This window comes from Oxyura jamaicensis, chromosome 1 (assembly GCF_011077185.1).
Source record: "Oxyura jamaicensis isolate SHBP4307 breed ruddy duck chromosome 1, BPBGC_Ojam_1.0, whole genome shotgun sequence".
NCBI lineage: Eukaryota > Metazoa > Chordata > Aves > Anseriformes > Anatidae > Oxyura > Oxyura jamaicensis.
In genome coordinates, this window is record NC_048893.1 from 70,220,305 (window position 1) to 70,247,579 (window position 27,275).

At 34.9% G+C, this 27,275-nt stretch overlaps 1 protein-coding gene across 3 annotated transcripts in view; it reads right to left on the reverse strand.

Moving 5' to 3' along the window:
• The window catches only part of PPARA (peroxisome proliferator activated receptor alpha), a 42,564-nt gene continuing 15,289 nt past the window's right edge, over window positions 1-27,275 (reverse strand). Inside the window, exons 1-7 of one of the 3 annotated variants that reach the window (XM_035308887.1) lie at window positions 24,582-24,782; window positions 19,220-19,464; window positions 16,494-16,654; window positions 14,955-15,093; window positions 12,029-12,231; window positions 8,418-8,865; window positions 7,268-7,816 (exon numbers count right to left, since the gene is read on the reverse strand). In XM_035308887.1, the coding sequence (XP_035164778.1) occupies window positions 7,569-7,816; window positions 8,418-8,865; window positions 12,029-12,231; window positions 14,955-15,093; window positions 16,494-16,654; window positions 19,220-19,427 (1,407 nt within the window). In that variant the 5' untranslated portion in view covers window positions 19,428-19,464; window positions 24,582-24,782 and the 3' untranslated portion in view covers window positions 7,268-7,568. Of the gene's footprint in view, window positions 7,817-8,417; window positions 8,866-12,028; window positions 12,232-14,954; window positions 15,094-16,493; window positions 16,655-19,219; window positions 19,465-24,581; window positions 24,783-27,275 lie in introns of those variants that run through there. The other 2 variants (XM_035308882.1, XM_035308896.1) reach the window with 2 other exon arrangements.

Consider the following 27,275-nt stretch of genomic DNA (forward strand, 5'->3'; position numbering starts at 1 on the left):
AAAAATACTTTATTTTTTTAAACCATTAAGGCAAAAAACATATTTCAAATGAACTGTGTTTACATTCAGTCTTAGAGGATGACATTTTTCTTTTTAAAGCACATAGGTTCCTACCAGTCTCTATACAAATACGGAATCCAACCTCTTATTTTTTAAGGAGAAGTGGAAAAAAATCAGAATGTAAAAAAGAAAAATGTTTAGTTCAAGTTTTTTCATTGTCAATCAGTAGGCTGGTAACATTTGAGAATCGATTATCATATTTAGCTATATGTAATTTTTACATACACAAGTATGAGTGACTGTCTTTCCTACAAATCCCTGTGAGACCAGGGCTTCCATTCTTTCTTGAAAATGTCATTTGCATAGCTCTGACAGAAAGAAACATGGGAACTCGGCTTGAATTAGTGGTATTTTACTGGAAACATGCATTCCATGAGAATTAGGTTTGACTACTCCCTGCAAGAACTGTCTGCTCTTTACAACAAAAGACACCCAAAAACTCCTATAAAAATAAAAAGGGTGGCTGGAAAAAATGATTTTTTTTTCTTTCATATTGATATCTTGATTGATATAATTAAACACTTGTTAGCTCTACTTATCAGAGTTCGGCAACACTAACCAAAATGTGCTTTTTTGTGTCATATCAGATAACAGACAATTTAAGACATGAGAAAGTGTTTTAACATCATGATGTAATTAAGCTGTTGTTATATTCCTAAAGAAAGAGTGTTTGTAAAAAATGTGAAATAGCAGGAGCAATATGAAATGCAGCTCATCTGAGAAGCTGATAAACCAGATGACAAACAGTAAAAAGGGGTGTTCTTGTTAAAAGCTGTAACACTAAAATTTTGATTAGCTTTGTTATTACTAAAGAAATAACTAAAGCCATAAATGTTTGTCCACTTCTGAAACCAGAGGAAAATATTTGTGGATACATGGCTTCACACATCCCGCCATACCCTGGGATTCATTTGTCAAGGGAGCAGGGTGAATGACTCAGAAGCAGCTTCCTCCCCTTCTCTGCACCACAGGACAGCAGCAGATGAACATCATCAGTCCACTCAGTGAGGCGCCCAAGAGAGCTGGTGGTGAGCACCTGCACCTGCACACAGCATCACTAACAAACAGCCCTCAATGGTGCAGCAGTACTAACATGAAAGAAGGGCATGGAATCATAGAATAAGGACAAAGGCACTGTGTTTTCATGAAGGCAATCCCTACACTAGCTAGCTACCATGTGGCAAAACATGGCTGTAGTATGCGAATGTGCCAGAGGTAATAAGTCTGGATGTGAACAGCACTTGGTGTGGTTATTTGCATATGAATCACTGAGCAGTTTTGCTCAACTTACAATTCTTGCTGAACATCAATGTTGAATGTTTACACTCCTACTCAGTGGGAGAATACACTATTTGCATGTTGCCAATATGTTAATATTTTCCTTTTTTTTTTTTTTTTTTAGGGGTAAAGAATGCCTTAAAACTTCTTGCATTGATTATACTTTTCCATAACGGGGATTACTGTAGATGCATACCCAACCTGAGAAAATACACCAAAATACTTAAAAATGGCTTTAAGTACCTTACACCTGATCTTGCAGTCCCATCCTTATTTAAAACCGAGCCTGTAATGAGCTTAATCTCTTTTGTGCATATAGCCTATCCCCCAAATTTCAGCTCATCTGAAATTGAGCTCCCTGCAGTAGAAATTCTGTTTTCAAACATCCTTGCAGTGGAATCTGACAAGATAGCACAAATACAATCAAGAAGATCAAGGGAAAGGTGGAAAGGAGAAGAAAGGAGAAAAACAAACAAACAAACAAAAAAAACAGCTTCAGAAACTGAAAAAGCTTTAAAAACTGTAAGCACTTTAGGGAAAACAGAAGAGGAATACCCATACCCTTGCCCATGATGGGCTTAGTTAACAGTGAATTTCACATATTTGCAATGTAAAGTGATATAACTGATGGTACCTTTTACAGGTTGTGTTTTTTCCATTGCTGCTTAAGAAATTCAGAAAAGTAGCTGTAGGTTACCACAAGAAAGTTCAGTAGAGCTTTTAAAAATTTGACAAAAACATTGTAATAGACACCATACCTGCATGATGACACTGACCAAGTAAAAATTTCAAGCTGCAGCAATTTGAGAAATACATTTTTATCTATTACAGATAAGATACAGTAAGTATAATCATTGCAGGAACATTCCTGGTACATTTTGCTCCTACACCAGGATTCATTAGCGGGAGCACTGGAGGCACAGATTGTCACACCCGAATCAAAGGACACAGAATACCCATGAAAAGGCTCTGAATTCATCTCTACGTAAAACTGTAAAGGGATCACTCCTATTGAAATGCCATTATTGGCTTTTCTGTGTTTTGTTTTGCACTGCCAAATTACTTTTTAAAAACACATCTATAAGAACTTTACATCAACCTCCATGCAGATAAAAGGATATAATTATCAATATACATTGTTATTTCTAGTAAACTACAGATCAGTTTCTCAGAAGATAACAATAATGCAGTCCTTAGAGAATCTACCTCTTTATTTCTTTTCAGTCTTTTGAGGAAGATGAACTACTACTGTGCTGTAAAGCAAAGATGAACTTATTTACCTTTCCTGTTGGTGAACTTGAGTTAAAACATTGATTATATTAACTCTGTTTTGAAATTAGAGCTCTTCCTAACCTAGACTTACTTCTATTAAGATGAAATAAAAGGAAGTCTATGTTCTCTGTGAAAGTACATTTTAAAGTTTGGTTACAATTATCAATACCAAACATTGATAAGTTGCAGAATTTGTGATACTTCACAAATGACAGAGGAATAAAGACTACACAGGAATAAATATCTGTTTGTCTTTGACTTCAGGCCCACCATCCTTGCCCATAAAAGTAAATCTTTCCTCACTGTACAAAATGGTTCACAAGATAAAGTATGAAACATATTTAAATTAAATAATTTACATATTTTTCTTAAAGCACCTCTGTAATATAATTTAGTGAAAGTTTATACCTTGCAATTATATTCTGGTATTTTACAAATTGAAAGATGAAGAAACGGTATTGCATTAAATTAAAATATCCCACAGTATCTAAGAGTATTATCAATACTCTTAGATCAAACCCACATATAATTTAAATCTCTAGTAAGAGGATTGCAAAGCTGATTCAATCTAGATTTAAAAAAAAAAAAAAAAAAAGGCAACTTATTATCAAGAAAGCACTTGAGATATAAGCAAGTACCGGATACCATACTACACCTTACATTTCAACTCTTAACTAAAGGATTAGGGTTTTCACTGAAGGACCATTATTTATAAGAACTTATGCTTAAGTAATATCCCAACAGCTGCAAATGCATTTGTTAAATGCAGTTGCAGATTTTCAACTAAGTAACATGGTTGCTTTTAAGGAGAACCAGAGCTGAAATTGTTCCTCTTCAGACAGAGTAGAGGCAGCTATGATGTAACCTCCAGTTTCTCTGTCTGAGATGCTAAGTTGTCCAGGCTCTTCATTACAAATAAGGAGGAAATTCCAATTTAATATTATGTGACCCAGCTCTCGTGATGAGTAAATCTCCAATGCTTTAGCAGTTTGAATAAACAAACAAATGTTTAGATGCTTATTATAAGCTCTTTGATTTGCAAACTTGTGCTAGCTCTCTCATGAGAACGGACTTAGTGCAACTGCTGGTATTTCCTAAATCTGTGCAGGCCAGAAATAAAGCTAAAATATGCTCTTTGGCAACACTTCAGCTTTCTAGCAGCTGGCTAGAACCAAAGCACAAAGGCACATGGAAATGGCAATTAAATTAAAAAAAGAAAAATTATTTAAATACCAAGAAAGATTCAATTTCTGTAAGTGGAAAGCATTTCTGTCTATTGCTGGACAAATTGTTTTTTAAAATGAAAGTGGACATCTGAAATTTAACAGGTACAATGTAACTTTTTTTTTTTTTTTAAAAAAAAAGGACAGCTGTGCACAGAGAATAGTACACCTTTAAACAAAATATTAGAGAGGTAAAAATGAATATTAGATTTCCTTAATGTTTGACACATTTTTTTTTCCCCTCTATCGAAGTATCTCTTGGATCCCAACAAAGCAAAAAAACAACCCTAAAAACTGAATAGGCTGTAGGTTTGTTGAAAATGTTAAGTTGTACCATAGCTCCCTAGGATTTTTCTCTATCCACTTATGGTCTCTTGTTCTAAGCTGTTTGTGGGTACCTGGTGCCTAACCAGGGTTCTTCAGTGCTATGATATTAAAATAACTTAGTGTAGGTATGAATCAGATCAAAACTATACATAACAAGCCAGTAAGCCTTTAACAAATCTTTATCCTAAAATCTGATCATTTTATTCCCCTCCATAGATTAAAATATTAGACAATCTCTAAAAGGTGGAGATGCTGAAGGCTCCTCAGTAATACATCTAAAACTTAGCAGACTCCAAAATTCCAGAAAATTAACACAAATTGAGTCATTTGTTGATATCTGGTTGGCAAACGCCTACTGCAGTTGTCTACAGAAGTAGTTGATGTGTACTTTGTTAGTATGCTTTATTAGATGTGTAATGCTGCAATTAAGAACTTCATTTGTACATTAACACTCGGGAAGTGAATTGTCTACTCTGTGTCATTCTTTGAAGATGCTGTGGATATGTGCACGCTGCAACCCCGCAGACAGTGTAATTTATCCAGAATTTTAGGTTACGTTAACATCTCATTCATATTTCTGTAATTCACAATGTGTTCTTTCCATATGTTTAAAGGTCCATGATTTAATTTAAAACAGAAATCAAATGCCATTGTCCAAGGAATTATTAAAAAAATCATGCTTTTTTAAATAAAAAAAAGAAAGTCCATCCAGAATAGGAAAAACGCAAATTACTCACTTTCCTAATGGCTGTAGTGGAAGAGAACAGCTGCCTTATGCTTTCCACTGAACAATGCTGTTTTCAATTCTTTATAATTTTGCCAAAGTTAAGTATTTATTATTAAATTTTCCAAGTTTTTGAAAAGTTTCAGTAAAGTGTTTTAGCCAATTTTGGAAACAAGAACAGGGAAAATACATTTTGTCTGCAGTGATTGTGTCCTTTTGTCTGTTTTTAAACGAGAAACTTCAGTACATGCAAACAATGGAACAGCACTTTCAAATTTGCATTTTGCACACATCTGAGCTTTGGGAAAAAAATGCAGCTTGCATTTAAGACTCAGCTTAAGACAGTTTGCTATTAGAGTCTCCAAAGTTAGAATTTAGACTGCCATCAGCTGCACTGAGTGTGGTAAGCACTGCACTACACAATTCCTATGGATAGATACCATGCCACATGTACAGATCCTTAGTATGCCATCATGACATTTTGACACTTTTTTTTTTTTTTTAAACTGGACTAAGCAGTAGAGCATATCAATTGCCTAAAGCCCACAGCCCATAGCAAGGCAAGGCTGAATTGAAGAATCAGCAGCATCATTGCTAAAACCCTCTTGTTGTTTCTGAGGGCATACTGTATATTGCTGCAAGACACAGACAACACATTTCTCATCCACTGTTTCCTTGTAAGACAAACAAACTTCTCTTAATTAAGTGTTAGAAGTAGTTGTAACATAATGCTTATAAGACCCAGCTGGGGAGAGAAGGTAGTTGAGAGGGAAGGTGAGTGAGTTTTGTGCATATGCATCCACTGCTCCTATCTTGCCTTAGATTGTCACCAAATTTAGGGCTGATGCTTTAGTATTTTACACTGAGACCTGTGCTAATGGCCACCACCTAGATGAAGACGAAATTATTTTCAAATCTGTAATTTGACTAGTCAGTGTTTAGCCATGCCAGCGGGCTTTAAAAAACAAATGTTGTGACAAAAATAAGCCTAATTTTATGATGCTCTCACTTTATCCAGCTAACTTAATTTTTTCAGTAAAGGTTTAACATTCCAAAGTCTTCAAACATGCTACAATAAAACAAGCACAATGTGTTCTCCTGTGCAACTGCAAGCTTAACTATTGTGAAAATACTAAGATTGGCTTCTGATTTCTTTGTGTTATGAAACTGATAGTAAAATAAAGGAATAATAAAAGGAAATTACCAGTATTATGTAGGAATTTATGTAGAAATACCAGGAAATTACCAATAAAAAGGAAATTAAAAAATGTCAAGAAAAAGAAATAGTACAGTGCTTTGCATGCTACTAGCATTTGCTTTCACATTTTGTGCATTAATCTCTGATAAAGGACCCTGTAAAATACCAAAGTCAAGCAGTTTCCTTTTGGCTTATTTTGCATCAAGAATAAGTACTCTTGTAAAACCACCATATGCCCTCAGGGACTCTTGACTCTCTTTCATAATATTACACAATTAACAAACTCCACTCTTGGTAACATTGTCACCTTATCCACTATGGTTGTAAGGACAAGGACAAAACTTGGTGAAATAATCTAGCTATTACCTGTATGGATAAGGCCTATGGAAGAATATAAATATATCTAAGTGGATAATTGAAAAAAGAAAAAACATAATAGTGTACTCATCAGAAAAGTAAACAAGTTCCAAATATTATATACTGCCAATATACAGGACAAGAAAGTGCTTTTCTTATATTTTCTTCAGAAATGATGACTGAAAAGCTATCACTGCACTGGAATACTGTGCAGTTGAAATTATTTATTTCTGTACAAGGATCAGATTTTTCAGTCTCTCCAAAACTCAGATTAATTCAAAATTGTAACTTTAAGCCAAAACTGCATCTTGAGCTACTACAAGTTCTCCAAAATACACATAGCATGACATATTTTTCCCCAAGGACATTTTTGTATTTCCTTAAAACCCTTTCCAGACAAGGGTTCCTTTGCTTATCACATTTACTCTTCAAGAAACATCTGAAGGGAGCACGTCTGTTGTACTTTAGATACCACTTAGGATTTTATTTAATTTCTCAGAAGTACTTCTTTTCAACATGCTAATCCTAAGGTACACCAATATCATACTATATGAAGCTGTACTGCACTTCATGAAATTCAAGCAGTGGCACATCAAAGTCTTTCAAATTTTTTAGAAGTGTATACGCGATAATATCAAACTGTTTGATACACCTAGACTGACTGCCTTTAAGAAAAATCTTTAGTTCGTTCTCAGTAATTACCATTAGCCAAGAATGCGTAATCTTCATATATAGATAGCTGGAAAGAATTTGCTGAATTTGTTATTTGCCAAGAGGAAATATATATATATATATATATATATATATATATATATATATATTTTAAAATCTGTTACTTAGCATTCTGATTTATTATACAAATATGAATTCCTTACCAATCTTCAGATTTCCAAATAAAAGAACTGCTGCAAGTCACCTCATGAGCATTATAATCAGTGTTTTTCTGCAGAACTCTTTCAAAAGAGAAAAGAACCCAAACCAAAAGAAGTGTAGCACTCCAGTTACCTAGCTTTTAAACTGTTCATGCACTGAACTGAGTGATCAGCCGATAACTGAGTAGTTTTGCTCCCATCTATTATTAATATTACTGTTGTCTTTAAATATTGTGGAAAAACAATACTAAAACCCCTTAATACATATCCCTGTAGATTTCCTGTAGTAAAGGGTGTAAATGTGCATCAGATTCAGTCTTCTTGATTATCTGAACAAGTTGAGCATGTTCTGTGACAAGTTGTCGGAGGTCAGCCATTTTCTGAAGAAGTTTTGGGAAGAGGAAGGTATCATCAGGATGGTTGGTTTGCAAATGAAGTTTCAGTATGTGCACAATGCTCTCTTGCATTTTTTCAATGTGTCCTACATTTACAAGACCAGGACGATCTATTCTCAAAACAAGCAGAAAAATACATGTCATAATTTTAAAAATATTCTTTATTGTATGCTACTTCAAAGATTCTATGTTGTAGGCTACAGTGTAAATTTACATTATACACTGAAGGCAATGAAAATATTCTCATCAGTTTCAACAGGTTTGAAACAGGCTCAAAGTAAATCTTTATTACAGTAATAATCGTAATAGAAAAGTAGCCTTTTGTTACCTCTCAGGCCAGATTGTTTTCAATGCCCACAGTTACTTGAGAAGAGAGTTCATAGTACTAAATACAGCCCATGCTACAAAGGCAAGGCAAGGAAACATAAAACGAAACACCCTCCCACCCTGAAAACGAACAATCAGCAAGAGTCAAAGATGAGCAAAGCTATAACCTGCATCAGCCTCCAATCTCTTTACAAACTGTTTTTCTGCCCATTTTGTATAAGAAATACTGTTTTCTACCCAGTCCTAAACTCATAAAAAATCTGCCAAGCCCCAAACAAAAACACACCATCACACGTCACATTCCGTTTTAAAAAACGCAGAGTAATTAGACACCTCTATAACTTGAAAATTTGCTGCCTTGAAGAACAAATACGTAGTGCTTACCTCCACAGCAAATGATGGCAGCGACAAAAAGGGATATATCGCTATCATCCAATTCCAGTGCATTGAATTTCATTGCAAAATCAAATTTTGGCTCCATTATATCACAGAATGGCTTTCTCAGACTTTTCAGGAACTCCCGTGTTATAAAACCATTTCCATAGGCTACCAGCATCCCATCCTTGTTCATTACAGATGCTAACATAGCAAAGATGGCTTCATAAACTCCGTATTTCAACAGTGTCACTTGATCATTCAAGTCCAGATTGGAGAAGCCAGGGATAGATTTGGCAAATTCAGTAAGTTCTGTGACTGTCTCTACAGAAGTACACTGGCAGCAGTGGAAGATTCGAACTTCTGCTTCCTTATTCTGAATTCCATTGGCTACCAATTTTGCCACAAGGGTCTTCTCTGCCATGCACAAGGTATCCATATCATGTATAACAAATGGCTACAGAGAAAACAGTATTAGTTCATTGACAAAACCAAAGCTATTAATCATTGGTTTTGTAAACAACTGAATTTTGATGAACCTTGTAAGTTTCATACTAATCGGTTTTCATCTATCAATAAACCTTGAGTTCTTTCATATTTCTGCATAAAGAGAAACCACACATTACTGAACTACAAAATGCAATGTCTTGAAGCAAGTCTGCCCTGCAAAAAAACAAAACTCAGCAAAAAAAACAAAATGTAAATATGTATGACATATTCACAGTAAATATCCAGAAGTATTGTGTGTAATATATATATATATCCATCTCAGAGTGAGACCCAGAAAGTTCTCAAAAGAGAGTTACCTTCTCCAGAAGTCCAGGTTATTCTTCCTACTTTTCTATCAATCCCTAAACTAACTACACTTGATGCACATCCTGATGCTTTCCTGAAGTATCCTAAGGAGAATACAGACAATCATTCAAATACGTTTATACAGTTTTATTTTTATATGTTTATGCTGTTTATACAGCATGTTTACACAAGAATGTGACTCATCTATTACTCTTGCATTCATTATCAGATTTTCATGGACTTGGTCTCAGCTGTTCTTCCACATAAATTCAGCTCACCTTTCTAGCTACTGTTAGTGCTAAATCATCTCTAAATACAGATCCCACTAGAATGTCAGACAACACTGAATTTCAGTCTTGATCACAGTCTTTTCCATAAATAAAAACCCCTCTATTTAAAAAGGTACATGCATTACAATCTGATGAGCTGTTCTCTTAAAAACATCACATAAAGAAGCATTCCCACTTTCTTAAGAATCAACCAGAACTCAAAAATATTTTTATATATATATCTGAAGAGCAGTAATCAAAACAAAACAAAGGACTTTGTGAAAGAAAAACAAACAAACAACAACAAAAAAACACCCAATGCTTCCCAGCCTAAAGTCATGGCAGTTGGCCTTGAACATAAATGATATTTCCTAAAATGCTAAGCAAAGTACCATCCCTGTGCTGTTTTGCTTGTCTCAGATTAAACATCATGGATAATTTTTTGTATTCCTTTATAAATAGAATTCACTTATTTCACTTAGAAAACTAAAACATTAAATTTTCCCTACAGTCCACTGAACCACTTTGAATGTTGTACACTTTTTCAGGTGCTTAGAACAATTCCATCACATTTCTGTACTTAGTACAGAACTTTTTATGTGCAGGTGGATATGAAAGAGAAGTAGCAGAACAATCAAACACCACTTTTTGAACTTTGTTAGATGTAATCTGTCATGTAATGTCATAATCTGTCATTTGGAATTTATCATCATTTCTCTATGCATAAAATAGGTAATGCCAAGGTCTTAGGATTCAAATTTAAAAAGGACATCTCGTCATCATGAAAAATGCTAGTTTGTTCTGAAATGAGTTATAGTGATGCCAAGAATTACGATTCTCTGAAATGAAATGTTAATGCATAGTTCATAAACAGGTGGATTATTAATTACCAACAACACCCCCCTCCCAAATTTGTTTTTGTTAAAAGATTTTTTTTTCCCAGAAGAGATGATGAAATAGCTGAAAAACTCTCTTCTTTTTCCTGAATATTGAAGAATAAAGGAACAGCCTGTTTGCAATATATTAGCCTGTTTGCAATATATTAGCTCTGATTCCTCATCAATTTTTACTTGTAAATTCACTAGGATACATGCGATCCACTATTACCTGGTTAATCAGATGACTATAATCTGAGAGCCATCACATCAACTTCATCCCATAAATACAAACACAAAAATTAAGATGTAGAGATCTAGGATCCCTGCATGTACATTACATATTGCAATTTATGATTCTGACGTGGTAACAAGTTTGAAAAGTGCTATCTGAAGATAGCTACTTGGTAAGGTGTTAAAGCATGGTATTTACTGTAGGCTTATGTCAGCTTGTACCCCCAAAATGGTTTATGGCTTATGGTTGTTCTTAATTTTTAAGCACCTCATCAACCCAGAGAAAAAGACTGGCATTATTCATACATTTCTCTTTTAATATAGAAGCTTGTATGCTTGGCTAGACTAGACTGTAATATGCCAAATTCCATAATTTTGAAGACAGCTTGTTTACAATTTTCATAATGCTTATTCCCAGAGTTACACAGTTTTTATGTCATACTTAAATATCTTCCCCCCCAGATTCATCCTGAAAGTAAGACTCCTATTTTACCGATTTTACCTTCTCTATATCATAAATCACAATAGAATTAAATAAATTGTAGCTAAAGTGAAACAAGTCAGTCCTTACAATCTTGTGTGCTACAGAACAAAAAAACAGTTGATAGCAGAACCTAGACCAAGCTTTTCATTGGCCAGTGCTGATTTCCTTTCTGTATTCAATCATTTCTAGGAAAGTTACGCACATTGTCAAAACAGTATGGCTCACAGTTAAATCTCAAAGATGTTGTGCAACTGGTGGGTAAATATTGCACAATACATATTAATTAGTAATGACTAAAGTACTATAAGTAAAAATTCACAGCGAACATGTAACATATAACAGTTTGTAATATGAGAACATGTAACAGTTTGTTATAAAATCTTGGATAAATTATCCTGTAAGAAAAATAAACAGTATAGCATATGTGTCATCAGAAACCTGTTTGGTTCTCCTTTACAAAATAAGCATACATTTAAGACCAGGAAGGCTGCATGAGGAAGTGGGAAGGACGTTAACAAAGAATTACAAACTCAAGTTCTCTTTCCTCTCCTACCATTTATACTGCTGTGATAGAACAAGAGTAATTCAGAGCTTCTGTACACCCTAAGAGATTATCCTGGTATCTGCGTCTGAATATTTTTTCCCTGACTTTCACAACAGGAAATTAAATCTGAACCATTTTCCCCCACCCATAGCAAGAGGTATTCACATTCTGTTTCTTGATTAAGAACTAATTTTATTTCCCTTATCTCTCTACTATAATTTAAGGTTCCTAAAACTTTTCATTGTTCTTATAGTGGCTAAAAGCAATTACATTTACTACAGGTATTCTTTTTTGTATATTTCATGTCCATATTAGCATGTTATTTATTTTCTGAAAGATTTGCTTACGAGTTTAACAAATCATTGTACCACCTTATGTGCTTTCCAGCTTTACTTTAAAGTTACAGCAAAAGTACTTACTGGATTGTTATTAGTTTTCCCTGCAAGGATGACTCTGGCTTTAACCTTGTTCATATTGAAGTTTTTCAGGTAAGCATCATGAATTCTTTTAGCAAGTGATTTAAGATCTGCCATTTCTGAATCTTCAATATAACTTTCACCTGTTAGAATTTCTGCCTTCAACTTGGCCTTCTCAGATCTTGGCATTCGTCCAAAACGTATTGCTGATAGGAAGACAATTGTAAAACAAACATGTTATACAAAAACCTACACCTTTTTCCATTGCTGAATAGAGCAGTAAGATTTTCCATCTAGAAAAACTGAGGTAGAACTAGCAGACTTACTATGATAAATTCATGAGCAAAGTAGTCTTATCCTTTCCAACAGAGACAGTGACTGAGACCCAACTAATGAGACTTGACTCATCAGGTTAGTGTACTATACTGAAAGTAATCAGAAATTTCAAAACACAATCTGGTATCTGCAATGATGTAGAATGCATGCATTTTTCCTTCTACACTACCTAAGCAGTTGTATCTTTTTCTCTCCTCTTTGTGTTCTGCAATGCCCAACATGAAACTCAAAGTCCACCATGGGAATTCTAAAAAGCTAAGTGAAGAAAGTCATTGTCAGGAGCTTACCAGAGGGCACGTACACCGACTGGAGAGATCACAGAATCAGAGAAATGTAGGGGTTGGAAGGGACCTCAAAGTTCATCGGCTCCAACCCCCCTGCCAAAGCAGGTTCCTTAGAGCAGGCTGCCCAGGTAGGCATCCAGATGGGCCTTGAATATCTCCAGAGAAGGAGACTCCACAACCTCCCTGGGCAGCCTGTTCCAGTGCTCCATCAAAAGATGCCTGGGGGAGCTCTGCAGGGAGCAGTGCAGGGAGGTAGGCCCAAATTTCAGTGCTGATTTTGAAATGGCTAGGGCATTCAGTTCTTTAGGCACTGGATGTTCAGTTCCGTGTATCTGTACTGACTGGTGAGAACAAAACAGACCAGAAACTCTCATTTATGCACAAAAATTATAATCAACAAAATCTCCTCCCAGACCCAGAATCAATAGATTAACTCTTCAAAACTGGAGAGGATGAGGATAGAGTTTGAATATGCAATCCAGTCATTAGTACATCCTTTTGAAAGGCAGGAGATGTGAGTTTGAAACCCCACTGGACATGGTGGTCCTCCCACTTCTTGGGCCAGTGCTCTTGCCATTTATGACTAAAATAGGCATGTCCACATGCTTCTTCAGTTTCATCTTAGAACTAAGATAACTCAATTTTATACAGGGGCCTACCCTCTGATAGTAAGCAAGGTTTTGAGAAGGCTAATAAAGCTGGTTACTCTTGCCTATTTCAGCAGCTAGCCACTGGGAGGACGGAACCTCACTGCTTTGACTGAGCAATTCCAAGCCCGTGCAGAATTAGTGCTTCAACATTCCTGAGGAATCTTCTTATGACACAAGAAGGTGATTTGAGGCGTGATCTGCAATGCAATTTTGGACTTCAATGCAAGTCCTTCTGTGGATGGCCTGCTCTGAATCTGGCCATGGGTCTATCAGAAGAGTGGAAGAATATCTTCCCTAAACTGAAACTTACAGGATAGAGGTTGTAGCTGTAAATCTAGTTAAGGTTCTTTTCCTGAGAAGCACTGTCTGCAAGTTAGCAGTCTTCTCATTCCCTTCAGCCTCCTATATGTTTTCTCCAGTGAAACTGCTGCTTCCTTCAGCTAGAGCACAGGTGCCCACAGTGCATGAAACAGCTTCAACTGAACACTAATCCCTGCCATCCAACACAGCTCCCTACTCAGTTCCTGCCCCTGAGATGTTACTTTGTTAGCTGGCACACTCTTCCCAAGTCTGTTGCTTCAGTAAGGTTATTACCAGTCCTGAATGTGACTCTCCAAATGCACTTTAATCTCAGTCAAGGCCATGCACACAGGAACCAGGCTTCCCCCAGAACCAGAAAGTCAACTTTTCCAATGTCTCTTGCTAAGACTCTAGACTATGTTGCCATAACCGACTTTCCCAACTGGGTCCCCACCCCAACTATCTTGACTGCATTGTTTCCTCAGGAAGCTCGTCTCTCCCAGCCCACAGCTTTTCATGTAGCCCAGCAACCTACTCCCAAATTGCACCTGCTCCCAAGTTCAGCCTTGACACCATAAGACGTACGTAGGGAAAGCAAACTGCTGTCATCTGGCCAACTACAATACGCTTTCTCATGGGTTGGCCTCTCCCTGCTTTATCTTCTTTCTTCTCCCCTCTTTACCAAAGTTGCTTAGCAAGCTACAAACTGTGCATAAAACTGCCTTGTGGGGGTAATATTGGCATGTAAGCCAGAGTTAAGCCATTAACACAAACAATAATATAATTCTTAAAATGTATATCTAAACGCTCTGAATTTTTACCATTCCATTTAACAAGCAATGTACTTCTGACTCCTGCCCCACAATTAGCACACAGTCATCCCTCCCCCCAACACTCCCTGAACCATCTGCCCAAGAGCTGTTGCACTGTAACCTGCAAAATAATGAAGTCTGTTTTCCTACAGATTTCTTTCCTGTGTCATGCCCTCCCACAATGAGCTAGTTCTCCTGCTCCTTCAGAACTCCCCCAGCCAGAGTTCTTCCAGTAATGGAACTTGTTTCAATGGCACCAATGGTGTCAAAAGTTCTGGGTGAAAAAAAAAAAAAAAAAAAAAAAAAGCAACTAAATTAACAATAATATGGACAAATTAACATTCAACACAATTGTGTAAAATTCACAAGAGTAGCCTTAGCAGCTGTTTATCAATTACTTCTACTAGACATTAGGGAAATTGGTGTTGTCCCTCCACCCCCTCCAATCTATACTCATACAAATAAGCATAAAAGTTATCCAAGTGTCTGCTTCCAGAAGCAGACCCTGGGTAGGAACAAGCAAATTATTAATGGCACTCTTACCTACCATTATGTGACATTCCGACTGAAAGGCACTTTTGAAAACGACAGTATTGGCACTTATTACGATTTTTTTTCTGAATTTTGCAGTTGCGATCACATTTATCATAGATGAGTTTTAATCGAATTGTTCTCCTAAAAAAACCCTATAAGAATTTTGAGAAGACAATATGTAATGTTAAAGAGCTGTGGCTACTAAACTTTATCATACATGTAATTTTTAAATTGTTTAGTGATATCAGTAGGAAAAGTAATATGCAAAGCATAATCTGTCCAAATGTAAGAATCTCCCACTCTATGTGGTGAAGTGGTGTGTATGAAGGCATATACAGAATGGAAAACAAGAAAGGAGGAAGTAGCTTTCAGCTCTTATTCTTGGAAAGAACCAAGACCGCAGAGTACCAAAGTAAATTTGCTTTTAAGGATTAAATAAAACAGTCACATCCTGCTTTTGCATACACTTTCTGTGTCCTCTGACAGAAACAACCTTAATCTTTCATATGTGTAAGTTACACAAATGCAGAGATTTAACAAATCTCTTCTCTATTCAGCAAACGTGAGGGGTATTACAATGCAGCACAGTGTGTAGAAAGAGCCAAGGACACAAAAATGGGCATTACAGAAAAGGCTATACCTCGGCAGATCTTACCGTGGTATCTTGATACTGCAATGTAATACTAGTCTCATGCTAAGAAGTAATTAAAGGGTTAGCAAAGCTTTTTAAAGTCCTTGCAACATTTTGCTTCACATGACATTGTAACAGATGTCATTTAAGCTCTGGGGCTTTCTGGTTTTTATGAATTGGCTCTCCATCTCTTCAAAGGCAAGTAGAGTTTCCAGGATTAATCTATAAGATTTATATTTGAATTATCACCTTCTGACATGGAGCATGAGAGAATACATGTATAAAATTAATTCTCTTATCAGACATAATTCTAAAAAAAAAAAAAAGAAAAAGAAAAACTAACACATTAGAAGTAAAATAAAAATAATCTTTTAATTCCTGGGTCATGTCATCCCCAAAATTATACATTAATGATAACGTTACTTTGCATATGCACTGGCTCCAAAATTACGAGAGGTACAATACTAAGTGATTGAAGCAGAATGGGGTGGAGATGAGATATTTGGGATTTGTTAGTGTTACAATGGAAATGTAGCAGGCTTTCATGCTTCTCAGAGCTATACTCCCAACACAAATAAAACACTAGTGGAGCAAGTAGGCTTTGACTTTTGGTCACAGTTTAGTGTTTTAAGTTGTTTTAGTGTTTAACTAACTAGTTCCACAAAAGCAGCATTAAAATTGTCATTGTGCATTGCCTCTGCTTGATGAAGGTCTGGTATTGAGTTATGGTATCTGAGTTATGGTAGTTACGGTATCTGAAACAAGTTATTTCTCAAAAAAGATCACAGATATGTTTATCATTGAAATAATTTTAATGGATAGAATTATATTAAACATTTATGAAACAAATGCTTATCTCCATATAACCCTGCAAATAAAGCAACGTGATTTAGGCTCTTAAGAAGAAAATTACAACTGTACCTTACAACCTTCACAAGCATGTACTCCGTAATGGTAGCCTGAGGCTTTATCCCCACAAATTCTACATTCAATGTTTAATGCTCCACTGGGTGATTCATCTATGCTACCTGGAGTTGTGGCAAAATTAATGGATGAAGGACTGGATGCTGGTGAAAGGGTGTCTAAAAGAAAAAGGAACACTTCATAAATACTATGCTAAACTCACAACAATAACAACAACAAAAAGCTTATTTTCAAAAATAATCGTGAGTCAGCAGTGAGTAATCATAGGCATTAAGTGAATTTGACATTAAGTATTTGAAAATAATTCATATTTATATTAACATACAAACACATACAAAATACAAGGCATATCCTGCTAATTTCGATGAGATACAATGTCAACAGACAAAAAGCCTTACTGAGAAAGAAAGAGAAAATCAAGTTTTTTTGGAATTTCCCACATCTAATTTTTCACTTCGGATTTTTCAATTTGTCCTGTTTGATGTGAATATGAAATTGTTTAATCTCGAAACTTAAAATAAGTAACTAAGTATTCAGAGATTTTTTTCATTTAAACCAAGGATAATTTCATAAATATTAAAATACACATGTAACTGTCTTCATGAATAACTAATTTGAAACCAAGAAAAAATATTCAACATGTATCTACTACTCAAGACAAATAGTAAAAAATATGAAAAAGAAAAAAAAAAAAATCAACATCAACAACAGAGACCTCCCCCATGGCTTCAAGTCTGTATCACAATATCCATTGAACCTGTCAATCACTCTTTCTAGAAAGGTTATTAAGAGTTCATCTTGCTGTTACCAACTCTTCTGCCAGCATTCAGAATGAGATCTATTACTACAGTATGACAAGAGGTATATTTGTAGCTCAAGCTGAATTAGTCCAGCACTTGAAGACACACTTAAAAGTCCCACTGACTGAAAAGCTATCATAGTTTTAAATGATCATCTAAACCGAGAACTAAAAAGCAGTAAACACATCATTTTTCTAAAGAAAAGATTTTATCAAAGTGAAAACATACTCCTTCACATCAGTAAAAAGGCTAAACAAGTATTAAAAGGAAGGTAAGAAGAGTGTCTACTTTTAAGATAACCAGGCAATAGAAGTCTTGCTCAAATATTTTACCTTTTGAGTATAATGGGAAAATAATTTCTGGATAGCTCTACAATGAATTAAACAAACTCTCTATTTTACTACTAGATAACACATTACAGAACCAACACCTTCCAACTTCAATTATTTCAATTAATATTTCCACCTTATTTGAGGAAAATATTTTCTGAGGCCAGAATTTCTTCTATCTTGCAAATTGCACCACAAGACTTCAGCAAATTAATGGGTGTGTTATTTTAACAGAAAGATTAAGAAACACTTATGAATGTAGGTCAGCAAGTATTACATTGGAAAAAAAACTTGGCATAGAATTCAGAGTCTTCATTGCCAGCACTGCCAAGCCCTCAGGCAGAGTCATCAACAACAGCCTACAACCCAGGATTTTTTTAAAGTATGATTTTCATTTCTTTTTACTTGTCTTACGGAATTTGAGTCTTAAACATTTACATTTTCCATCTTCTGTAACAGCAAAACTAGGAGTTTTTGCAATGAACACTTATCATAGGACTTGTATATATACACACACAAATAATAATAATAAAAAAATCATACCACAGAAGAACTGTATTATAAAGCCTGTACATATAAACTTTTCCTGTATGAAGCATATCTATAGCTGTGAAAGTCTGCAACCAAAAGGGACCCAAACTATATTATAACAAGCATTTCTTTGGGCAAGAGTGCCAAGGGACAGCTCTCCTTTCTTCCAAAATTTACGCTATTCATTTCAACCACTTGTAGCACAGAGGCGCAACTCAGTTTTATTGGTGCAATTTGTGTGAAGTAAAATAGTGATCTAGTGATCTCAGCCTAAGAATTAATTTACAGTAAAAAAATAAAAACACACAAAAGCAAAAACAAAACAGAATGCAAAACAACTAGAAGGATAATAACAAACTTAATCTTAAAATGGTTGCACTGCTAAAAGGTTTGTAAAACCACAATTTCAGAAAGAATATCTTACTTATGTTATTGCAGCGTCCCACAACATTTCAACAATTTCCATTTTGAACCCTCAAAACAAATCTCACATAAAGAAAGATCTTTTGACTAATGACTACGTAATATATAGCACTCTCAGATTAGTGTATTTTATCAGGGTAGAAACCATTAGTTGAATAATGCTACTCCTGAGAAGGGGGAGAAAACAGCAAGTTACAAACACCAGTACATTAAAATATACTGGAATTTTGGGTGCACTTGTAGGAGCTTGATTATAAAAATATTTTTGACTGATATTTCATAGTACATTTCAAATACTTGTGATTTAAAGAAACTAAAGAAATTGTATTTGTTTTAGTGCAATATTGTTACATCCAATATGACTAAAATATATAACTTCTTTCTAGAAACAGTGATTTTAAGAGTTATTTTGAAAAAGAAAATATTGATATTAATGATAACTTAAAAACCAGCAAGTTTATGTTACAATCTAATAAAATAATGGTAGCCTTAAGTATATTAAGATGAAGCTATTATCAGTTTATATATTTTTTGTGTCATTTAGTCATAAACAACAATTATTACATTAAAAAAAAGTTTTTCATTCCTATTATTATGTATTTATAAAAGCAAGTTTCATGGTAACCAAAAACTCTCTTACCTGTTATGACTGATCCATCAGATCCTGGACCATTCCCCAGTGACTGGAACTCTGTTAAACTTAAAGCTCCAGAGCTATCATCACCTAGAGACTGAGAAATGTCTTGAATATTCTCCATCTCTTGCAGAAACTCTCGAGATAAAGGGCTACCTATATCATCCTCCTCCAAGGGAGTAAGTGGATAGAGCTGGTTTTCAGTGTCCACCATTTTGGTCAAGTAGAGCTGTCACTTAAACTTCTTTACACTGGTGGGGAAAAAAAAAAAAAAAAAAAAAAAGTCCTGTGCTTACAAATTCAGAAAACATATATTTATATTAGATTCTGTTACACACAGAATATTGAACTCTTAATTTGATAATGAAAACAATATTCTGTTTCTCCAGAAGCTTTATGCAACATGAATCATTGACAGGACAGGAAAAAAAGTCCAAAAAATATTTCAGTATGATGAAAAGATATGGCGAGATCAATGTATAGGTTGTTGTTTTTTCTCCTTTGCTGTTGAGGGTACAAATTATTTTTATATAGCACTTCCCACCAAATTTCACAGAAAAATAAGTATCAATATGATTACATATTATGTGAGAGCAGTCTTTTCTCACTTCATCTAACAAGTTTAAATATGTTGATTTGGTCCTCTGTTCTCATGTCTTAGATTTATTTGATAGGTCTTATGATGCTGCAGAGAACAAAATACTGTCTTATACTATAATCTTTATAGAAGCAGGTAAAACTAATGGTTTTTGACCTACTTAGGTCAATGAACTTAACACCTTCATCAAGAGTGCTCCAGCATATGCAATCCAACATTTCTATAATTCCTAGAGTTAGATTTATTTCCCACAGTGAAATATGTTTTCAAAGCTGCCTTCCAAACTTGCCACCAGTGTAATCAACTTTGAGTAACAGTACAGATTCTTAAGAAAATTAAGTAGTTATTTCAACTAATAAGTGTGCTGTAGAATGTTGCTGCTGCTGCCAAAACATACTGCTAAAAGAAACTAATTTTTTGCACTAACTGCTGTGTTATACTCCGCACACATACGGACATGTCTTAATGCAGTATTGACCATTCAATGAATACATGCTGGCTTGCAGGGAAGCTTTGACTGTTACTGTGGTTACTACTCAACACTGAGCTTTGCAAAGAGCCACGTGTATACTGCAGTTTATCGTGGAGCTTGAATTTGCCAATAACTGGCTATATGGGGATATGCCAGTACTGATTTTTCAATAAAAAGTGCTAGGTTATGATAAAAACAAGCAAACAAACATAAAACCCAACCTTCCTTGATGTTATTTAAAGTTTTATATAGAACTAGTCTGGCTTCTACAACACTAAATACTTAATATTAAGAAATCAATCCTTGTATCTGATAATTGGTAAATGACAGATTCATCCTATGAAAATTGGGTATTTTTTCTGGTTTTAGAAGGTTTTTTTTTTTTTTTTGTCTGTTTTTCTATATAATTGCCCAAAAGATGATGTCTATGAGTGATACATAGAACTAACTATTGCTTTACATACTAATGACAAAAGACAGCTGTCACGTGTATTTAGTCATATAAAAAACATAAAAGGATTTAGACTAGCAAGATACCATCAAGCCTTTTCTCCCCAGACTGATGGCAAAAGTCTGCCTTCAATTATATTTGCCCAGATGTAACTGAGGGAAGAATGATATGCTCTATGGAAGACTAAGAGCTATGCTTGCAACAACCTGCAAGGTACACACAGTTTTTAAGAGATTTATTTTCCAAGTGCACTTAGCAACGTGCTCTTTCCGCTATTTCATGGAAAACCAATGGTTCATATATATACCATTGCTATGGTGTTTTCCAGTGTGTTCACTACATGATGTTAAAGCAAAACAAACAAACAAAAAATCTGTATAGCATAATAAGGCTTTCTATCCCACAATCTGCATCCTTCATAGCATTGACCAGCCAATCAATGTTATTTAAAATATATACAGTAGTCTTCTCTAATTTTTCCTCTGATTTTAGGACTACCCATTTTTTTTAATATTTATACCCAACATCTATACTAGTACAGCCTATCTATATAGGCTGTACTAGTATATGTATATGTACTAGTATATTTATATGTATTCACCACTCATTTTAGCCAAGTGAATGTTAACCCCTCAGGTACAAGAAGAAATTGAAATTGCATTGCAATCAGAAACTCTGGTGACTAAAACAAAGCAATATGTTCTATATATCCTTCTTACAGCTCTATGCACCATTTAACCTGTTTTTCATAGAAACCTTAAGGCTGGAAAAGACCTCCAAGATCATCTGGTCCAACCATTCCCCAACTACCAATATTACCCGCTGTAATAAATTCATATTTGTAAACTATACTCAGGCTCCCTGAAGAAAAAAACGTTGTTTGAAACAGGATAGCCTTAACTAGAAATGGAAAAATAACTTGACTATAAAGAGGATTTTCTTGGCAATAACTGTCTCTTAAATACCTGTTTTTGGCAAAATCCACTTTAAATAAAGTGTTATCAGTTTGCGTGATGAACTACAGAGGAATATTGAAATAACAACAAAACATCTCTTTTAAATCACTGTCTGGTAGTTACATTAATTTAAACATTCAAACAATGAGCAAAGAAGCCATAGCAAACACAAATGTCTTTTATATCACAAGGTAGCAAATAAGAATATCTAGGAGACTAAGAATAGGAATTTATCCATGATTTGTAACCCCAGTTACAACACTGTATGTCACTATTGATTTTACTCGGATGTGCCACATTGCTACTCTATCACTATACACATCTCAGTGTATTTAGAAATAACAGGAAAAGTACCTATCCAATCTGATATATTAAGTACTCAGTAGGACATTGCCAGCACTGTACTAGGATATTTTATCAGCAATGCAAGGATTTTCATCTGTATCTCAACCTCAAGAGCATCCAAGAAACTGTGATTATGATAATCAATTATTTTGGAACAGAACATTGTATTGGAAAACTGAATCAGAATAACTCCTTTCACATACAGTACTGAACTGTAATTGATATCCATTATATTCACTACATAAATTCTGTAATTTGAGACTATTTAGTAAAATCAGTTTCAAATATCACTTTCTTCTAAAGCTCAACAGTTGTCCTGTCTCCAAGAACTACCTTTGTTTCTCTTATAAATCCTGCTGGCTTGTGACATGACAAAATATTAACAAATATCTACATTTGATACTAAAAAGGCTGACAGAAGACACAAAATTTAAATTAAAATCACTCCAACATACATGACCATAGTTACTTCTGGAAAAAAAAAAAAAAGGCTCAGAAATTGTATGAATGACAACGCAAAATAAACACTCCACCTAATAAAAAAAATAATGAATTAGCCTGATGTTTTAGGAGCATATGGTCACACATCAAAATAAAATGCCACAGATTGTTGTGTGCTATCACACAAAGATTTTAGTGCTAAACCATCTGCATGGATGCAGACCAATGCTTCCAATCTCATGGAGACTTAAGCTGCAAAATAACTTTAGAGATGCGAAAGCTGTTACAAAGCACTACTTTTGACAAAGTAAGAAAGAGAAGCAACAGCAAACATTTCTGGTTATCATTGTTTGTTATTCTCTGCCAGTACCTTTAACTGTGAATATATTTGTACAATTTCTCTCTTGAGGCAGCACGAACCATCTCCATAAAACCTGGAACTAACTCTGCAGTTTGCTGTTAGTTATCTAGCACTGTCCAAATCTTGTGCCACCAGCATTTATTACACATCATACTCTCCCCAAATTTAACTGGAAGATGTCAGACTTCAGTGGAGAAACAAGAAATTACTTATGCATTTATTTGTGAAACTGAAGTTAAATTACTATCACTGTAAATTGTTTTGAGGGAAAGGAGTAAAAAACAAACAAACAAACAAACAACTTGATGTTTACCATTTTTATAATGGTAGCTGAGAATAATAGCAACTGTTCTCTGGCAATCCAAAGTGGACTACAAAATTTGTCTCCCTAAGGATCCATCAACAGAAAAAGGAAAAAAGGAATGGCAGAGATTATGATCAGCACTGCTCCTCCAGTGTGCTGAGTGTAACGGCATTGCTCATAGCAAAGAAACATGTCGTTCCTCTGCCGATGTGTAGCAAGAGTATCCCAGTATCGCTGGGGAGGAAGTTTTAGGAAGCACCAGGCTCTGAGTAGCCAGCCCAGTGTTACTTGAAGCTACCTGCTGAATCACACCTGCTTCTGTAAGTGCAACCTCCTAGTCCAGCACAAGTATTTTTAAAAGATTAAGTGAACAGTGAAGTTCAACTTTCAATAAAGTAGGTCTTATTTGACAAGAAAGCAGTGAAAAGACTTGATAGCTCAACTTTGAACATGGCAACAGCTTTTCAACAGCACAATCAGTTTTGTCCAAATTGTGTCACACATCTCTGCATTTGCAGTAAATATTTAAAATTCACCAGACTGTTTAGCTGAATTTATATAAAACAGCTCAACAGCTAGTGAAATATAAACGAAGTAGTTTTTGTTTTTAACTGTTAAATGACATACCCTTTAGTACTTTCAAACACTACCAGTAAATTACAGCTGCTTAATCATTATGGCTCATGTCAATGGTTAACTAGCTACTTTAGTGAGCACAGCTCTTACATAACCATTTCTGAAGACAAAACATACTAACCTTTCCATTACTGAAAAAAAATATTTTTTAAAAATATTTTTTTTCAGAAGCACAGAAACAAAACATTAATGTAAACCACCTGATATTCATGCAATTAACTCCTTGCATTTTGTCTTCTCTGTACTTGTGCATATTTATACATGCATATGCTTTCATTGGCAACTTTCACTTAATATGCATCGATACAGTTCATATGAAAATAAAACCTCTGCAGTAAAAAGAGTAATGAGTACAAAGTTTATTTAAATAACATTCTCAGAGTACTTTGCTTTACAAGAAAAGCTAAAGCTTGTTAGAAGATTAAACATGTTACAAGAGTAGTTGGAGGTAGCTGCAGTGTCCACTCACATGCCTGTATAAGTCAACATTTCTTCTTATTCTGAAGACTTTGGATAAATCCTGTGGTTGGGACATTGTCAGAGGATTTTCTCAGTGTCCCATACAATATTCTAGTCTCCATGCCACCTCTCCTACACTCACATGCAAACACACATAAAGGAAACTGAAAATAAGAAAGACTGACATAGAAAAATGAGAACACAGATTCATATAATTTTTGTTTTAAAGATAAACAGATTTTACTGGAGCTCTCTCACAGTCTATTATCTCTGCAATATGCCTGCTTTTTTGAGTAAGTCCCCCTCTCCCACCACCACATTGCAAATAACCAATGAGTAACTTACCTATAAACTTGAGACAGGTTTTAAAGAAATCAGAGTCAGATTATCAAAGAAAAATGCCTATTCATGTAGCAATCAGTAATTTGCTTCATTCTGGAAAAGGATGGTGGGAGACTAAACCCTTGGCTGTTCCACATTTAATACTTGCCACACTAAGGATAATCCCTGTAAGGAGACAGATCTTTGAGATGCAAAGGTCTCTGAGAAACAGTTACTGTTTGTAGTCTGGATTTACTGCATAAACAAATTGATTGTTTAAAGGGCTTGCTTGCAAATATCAAGGTTAAAGTTGAAACAATCATTACCTTCAGGTCACTGAGAACGTTGCAGCTGAATACAGAACATTTAGAACTAGCAGGTACAGTAGATGCTTTTAGAAAACTTAAGTGAATAGGAAGACCCTGAACAAATAAATAAGCTGAAGGATATTTCCAATATCTTGCTTCAACATATAAAAATCATCAACTGAACATAAAATTTGGCACCTGTAAGTATGAAGTCCCACCTCCTATCTGGGAAAGGATGCATGTTTTCTCCTTTATCCTCTGACATTTAAAAGTTTTGATACTTTGTAACCATCCACACCAGTAATATTTTGTATTTTCCATAGCATTAAGAACATAAGACAATTTACAACAAATGAAAATTTTTCATGTGCCACCTCTTCATCAAGGCTGCCAGTTGCACACATGTGCACACACACAGAGAAACTATGTTTTTTCCCTTTTATACAGTTGTACTCTAAGATATCATACACAACTTGTAAGCATCCTTGCCTTTACATTAAATCAAAATTCACATACTTTAATTTTCCAAAAATACTAATATTCAATATTTTCAATACTAAAATTGTAAAGTTAAGCTCTTATAAATTACAAAATAAAAAAGTCTATGCAACCTCAGTTTTTTTAGGCACAATAACAGAATGTACTTATATACTGCACAGTGTTCTTTCCCCAGATCATTCCCCTTACAACTGGGCAATGTATTAAACAGCAGTGGAATTACACAGCTTATAGGACAACACAGTCTATATTAGTCTGCAGCATTGAAAAAAAATGTTGTTAGTTTATTGGTCAATCAAAAGGGAAAAATATTGTTTGCTTAGGAAAAGTGGAGAAAAGAAAATCTTCTTTCTCTGATCTGTAAGTATACTTGTAGAATTGAAGAAACAGTAGAGAGTTCTTGAAGGAGGAGCAGAGGCCACAGAGACAAGTCTACTGGCTTACAGAAGTGGAGAGCATGATGAGTTTTACTTTCCTCCCCTGAAAATTATTGCATCTATAATTGCATCAGGAGATGCAGAGATAACACACTTCTAATCTTACATGGGAAGTGTTGTTAAAGCTCCAACACACTTCAAATATTTTGCTGATTGATACTAAAAGTGGTAAAAACAATATGGGAGCATTTGTTTGTTTTTGTATTACTCAGCCAAACCCGAGCAGAACTTACTGAGCCAGGCAGCAGCGTTTCTTTGGTCCCAGGGTTTTCTGTCCTGCTGAATTTTAAAACGTGATCCAAAAAGAGAGAGGAAAGGCAAGATTTTCTTATTGAAAAATAACATTTTTAATCAACTTTTCCATACAAGTAATACTTCTAAAGACAGGACTAAAAGAGTTCAATTAACATGCTGCACAAGCAAGTCAACAGTAAGAAGATGCACATGAGCAGTGCTGATTAATGACAGGCTAGGTGTGAACAAAACCACATGAGCAACTGACTGCATATTACATTAAGCAGAAGTATTCTTCAACTAGATGTACTTTATCAGACTGTCAAGGAAATACACAATACTTCCATGGTGCAGCACCAGCTATTAGCCCACCACGACTGGAAGAAATTTATTGATAAAGCCAACATGACTTATTTAGGCATAGTGTTGAGATTTTAAAATTAAATCTATTTTATGACATTTGCAGAGTAGAAGTTTTCCAGCTCTGTAGCAAGGTACAACAATGTTGCCAGAAACTCTTATCATGCAATATAAATGATATTTGGCATGTAGATGCAGGTTCCCACCAGTAAAAGAAAAAATAAATAAAAATCTTCAGTTCTTAACATGTAACCTTATTGTTATTCAGTTATTTTTACTTTGAAAAAGTAAGGAAGCGTCTTAATAGAAGTATAAAATATCATTTACATGACAGCGCTACAAATCCACACTTTTCCTGGTACAAACCACTTTAAAAATAAGAATATATATAAAGAGATATTAAAATAACCAACACCTGTTATTTGGCAAAAAGATTATTACCAACAGTAAAACATAACAGGATACAAACTCTGTAAAGAAAACAAACAAGGGTTGTCAAACAGTTAGCCATACTAAACATGGAAGATTCCTTACCTAATATTCAAGTGCATAGGAGCCACAATGCAGATTATTAATAGAAGTTTAAGGCTCTAGGAACATCTGTTTAACATTTATGTCCCTCCCAAGCAAAAATCTGAAACCTCAACCTGTATGGTTATAAAAACACTCAGTTAAAGGCGAAAACATTCAAAGTCATCCTGGACCGCTAAATAAAATACTATCACATCTCCTTATAAAAGGAAACTTTGAATCACTTATAACTGCAGTATATACAGAGGCACTGTTCAAAATTTAGCATCTGCAGCAATATCATAACCTTTAAAAAAGCCTAAAATACCTATGGAAATAATTCCTTAACACTGCTGAGCTGTTAAAATTTG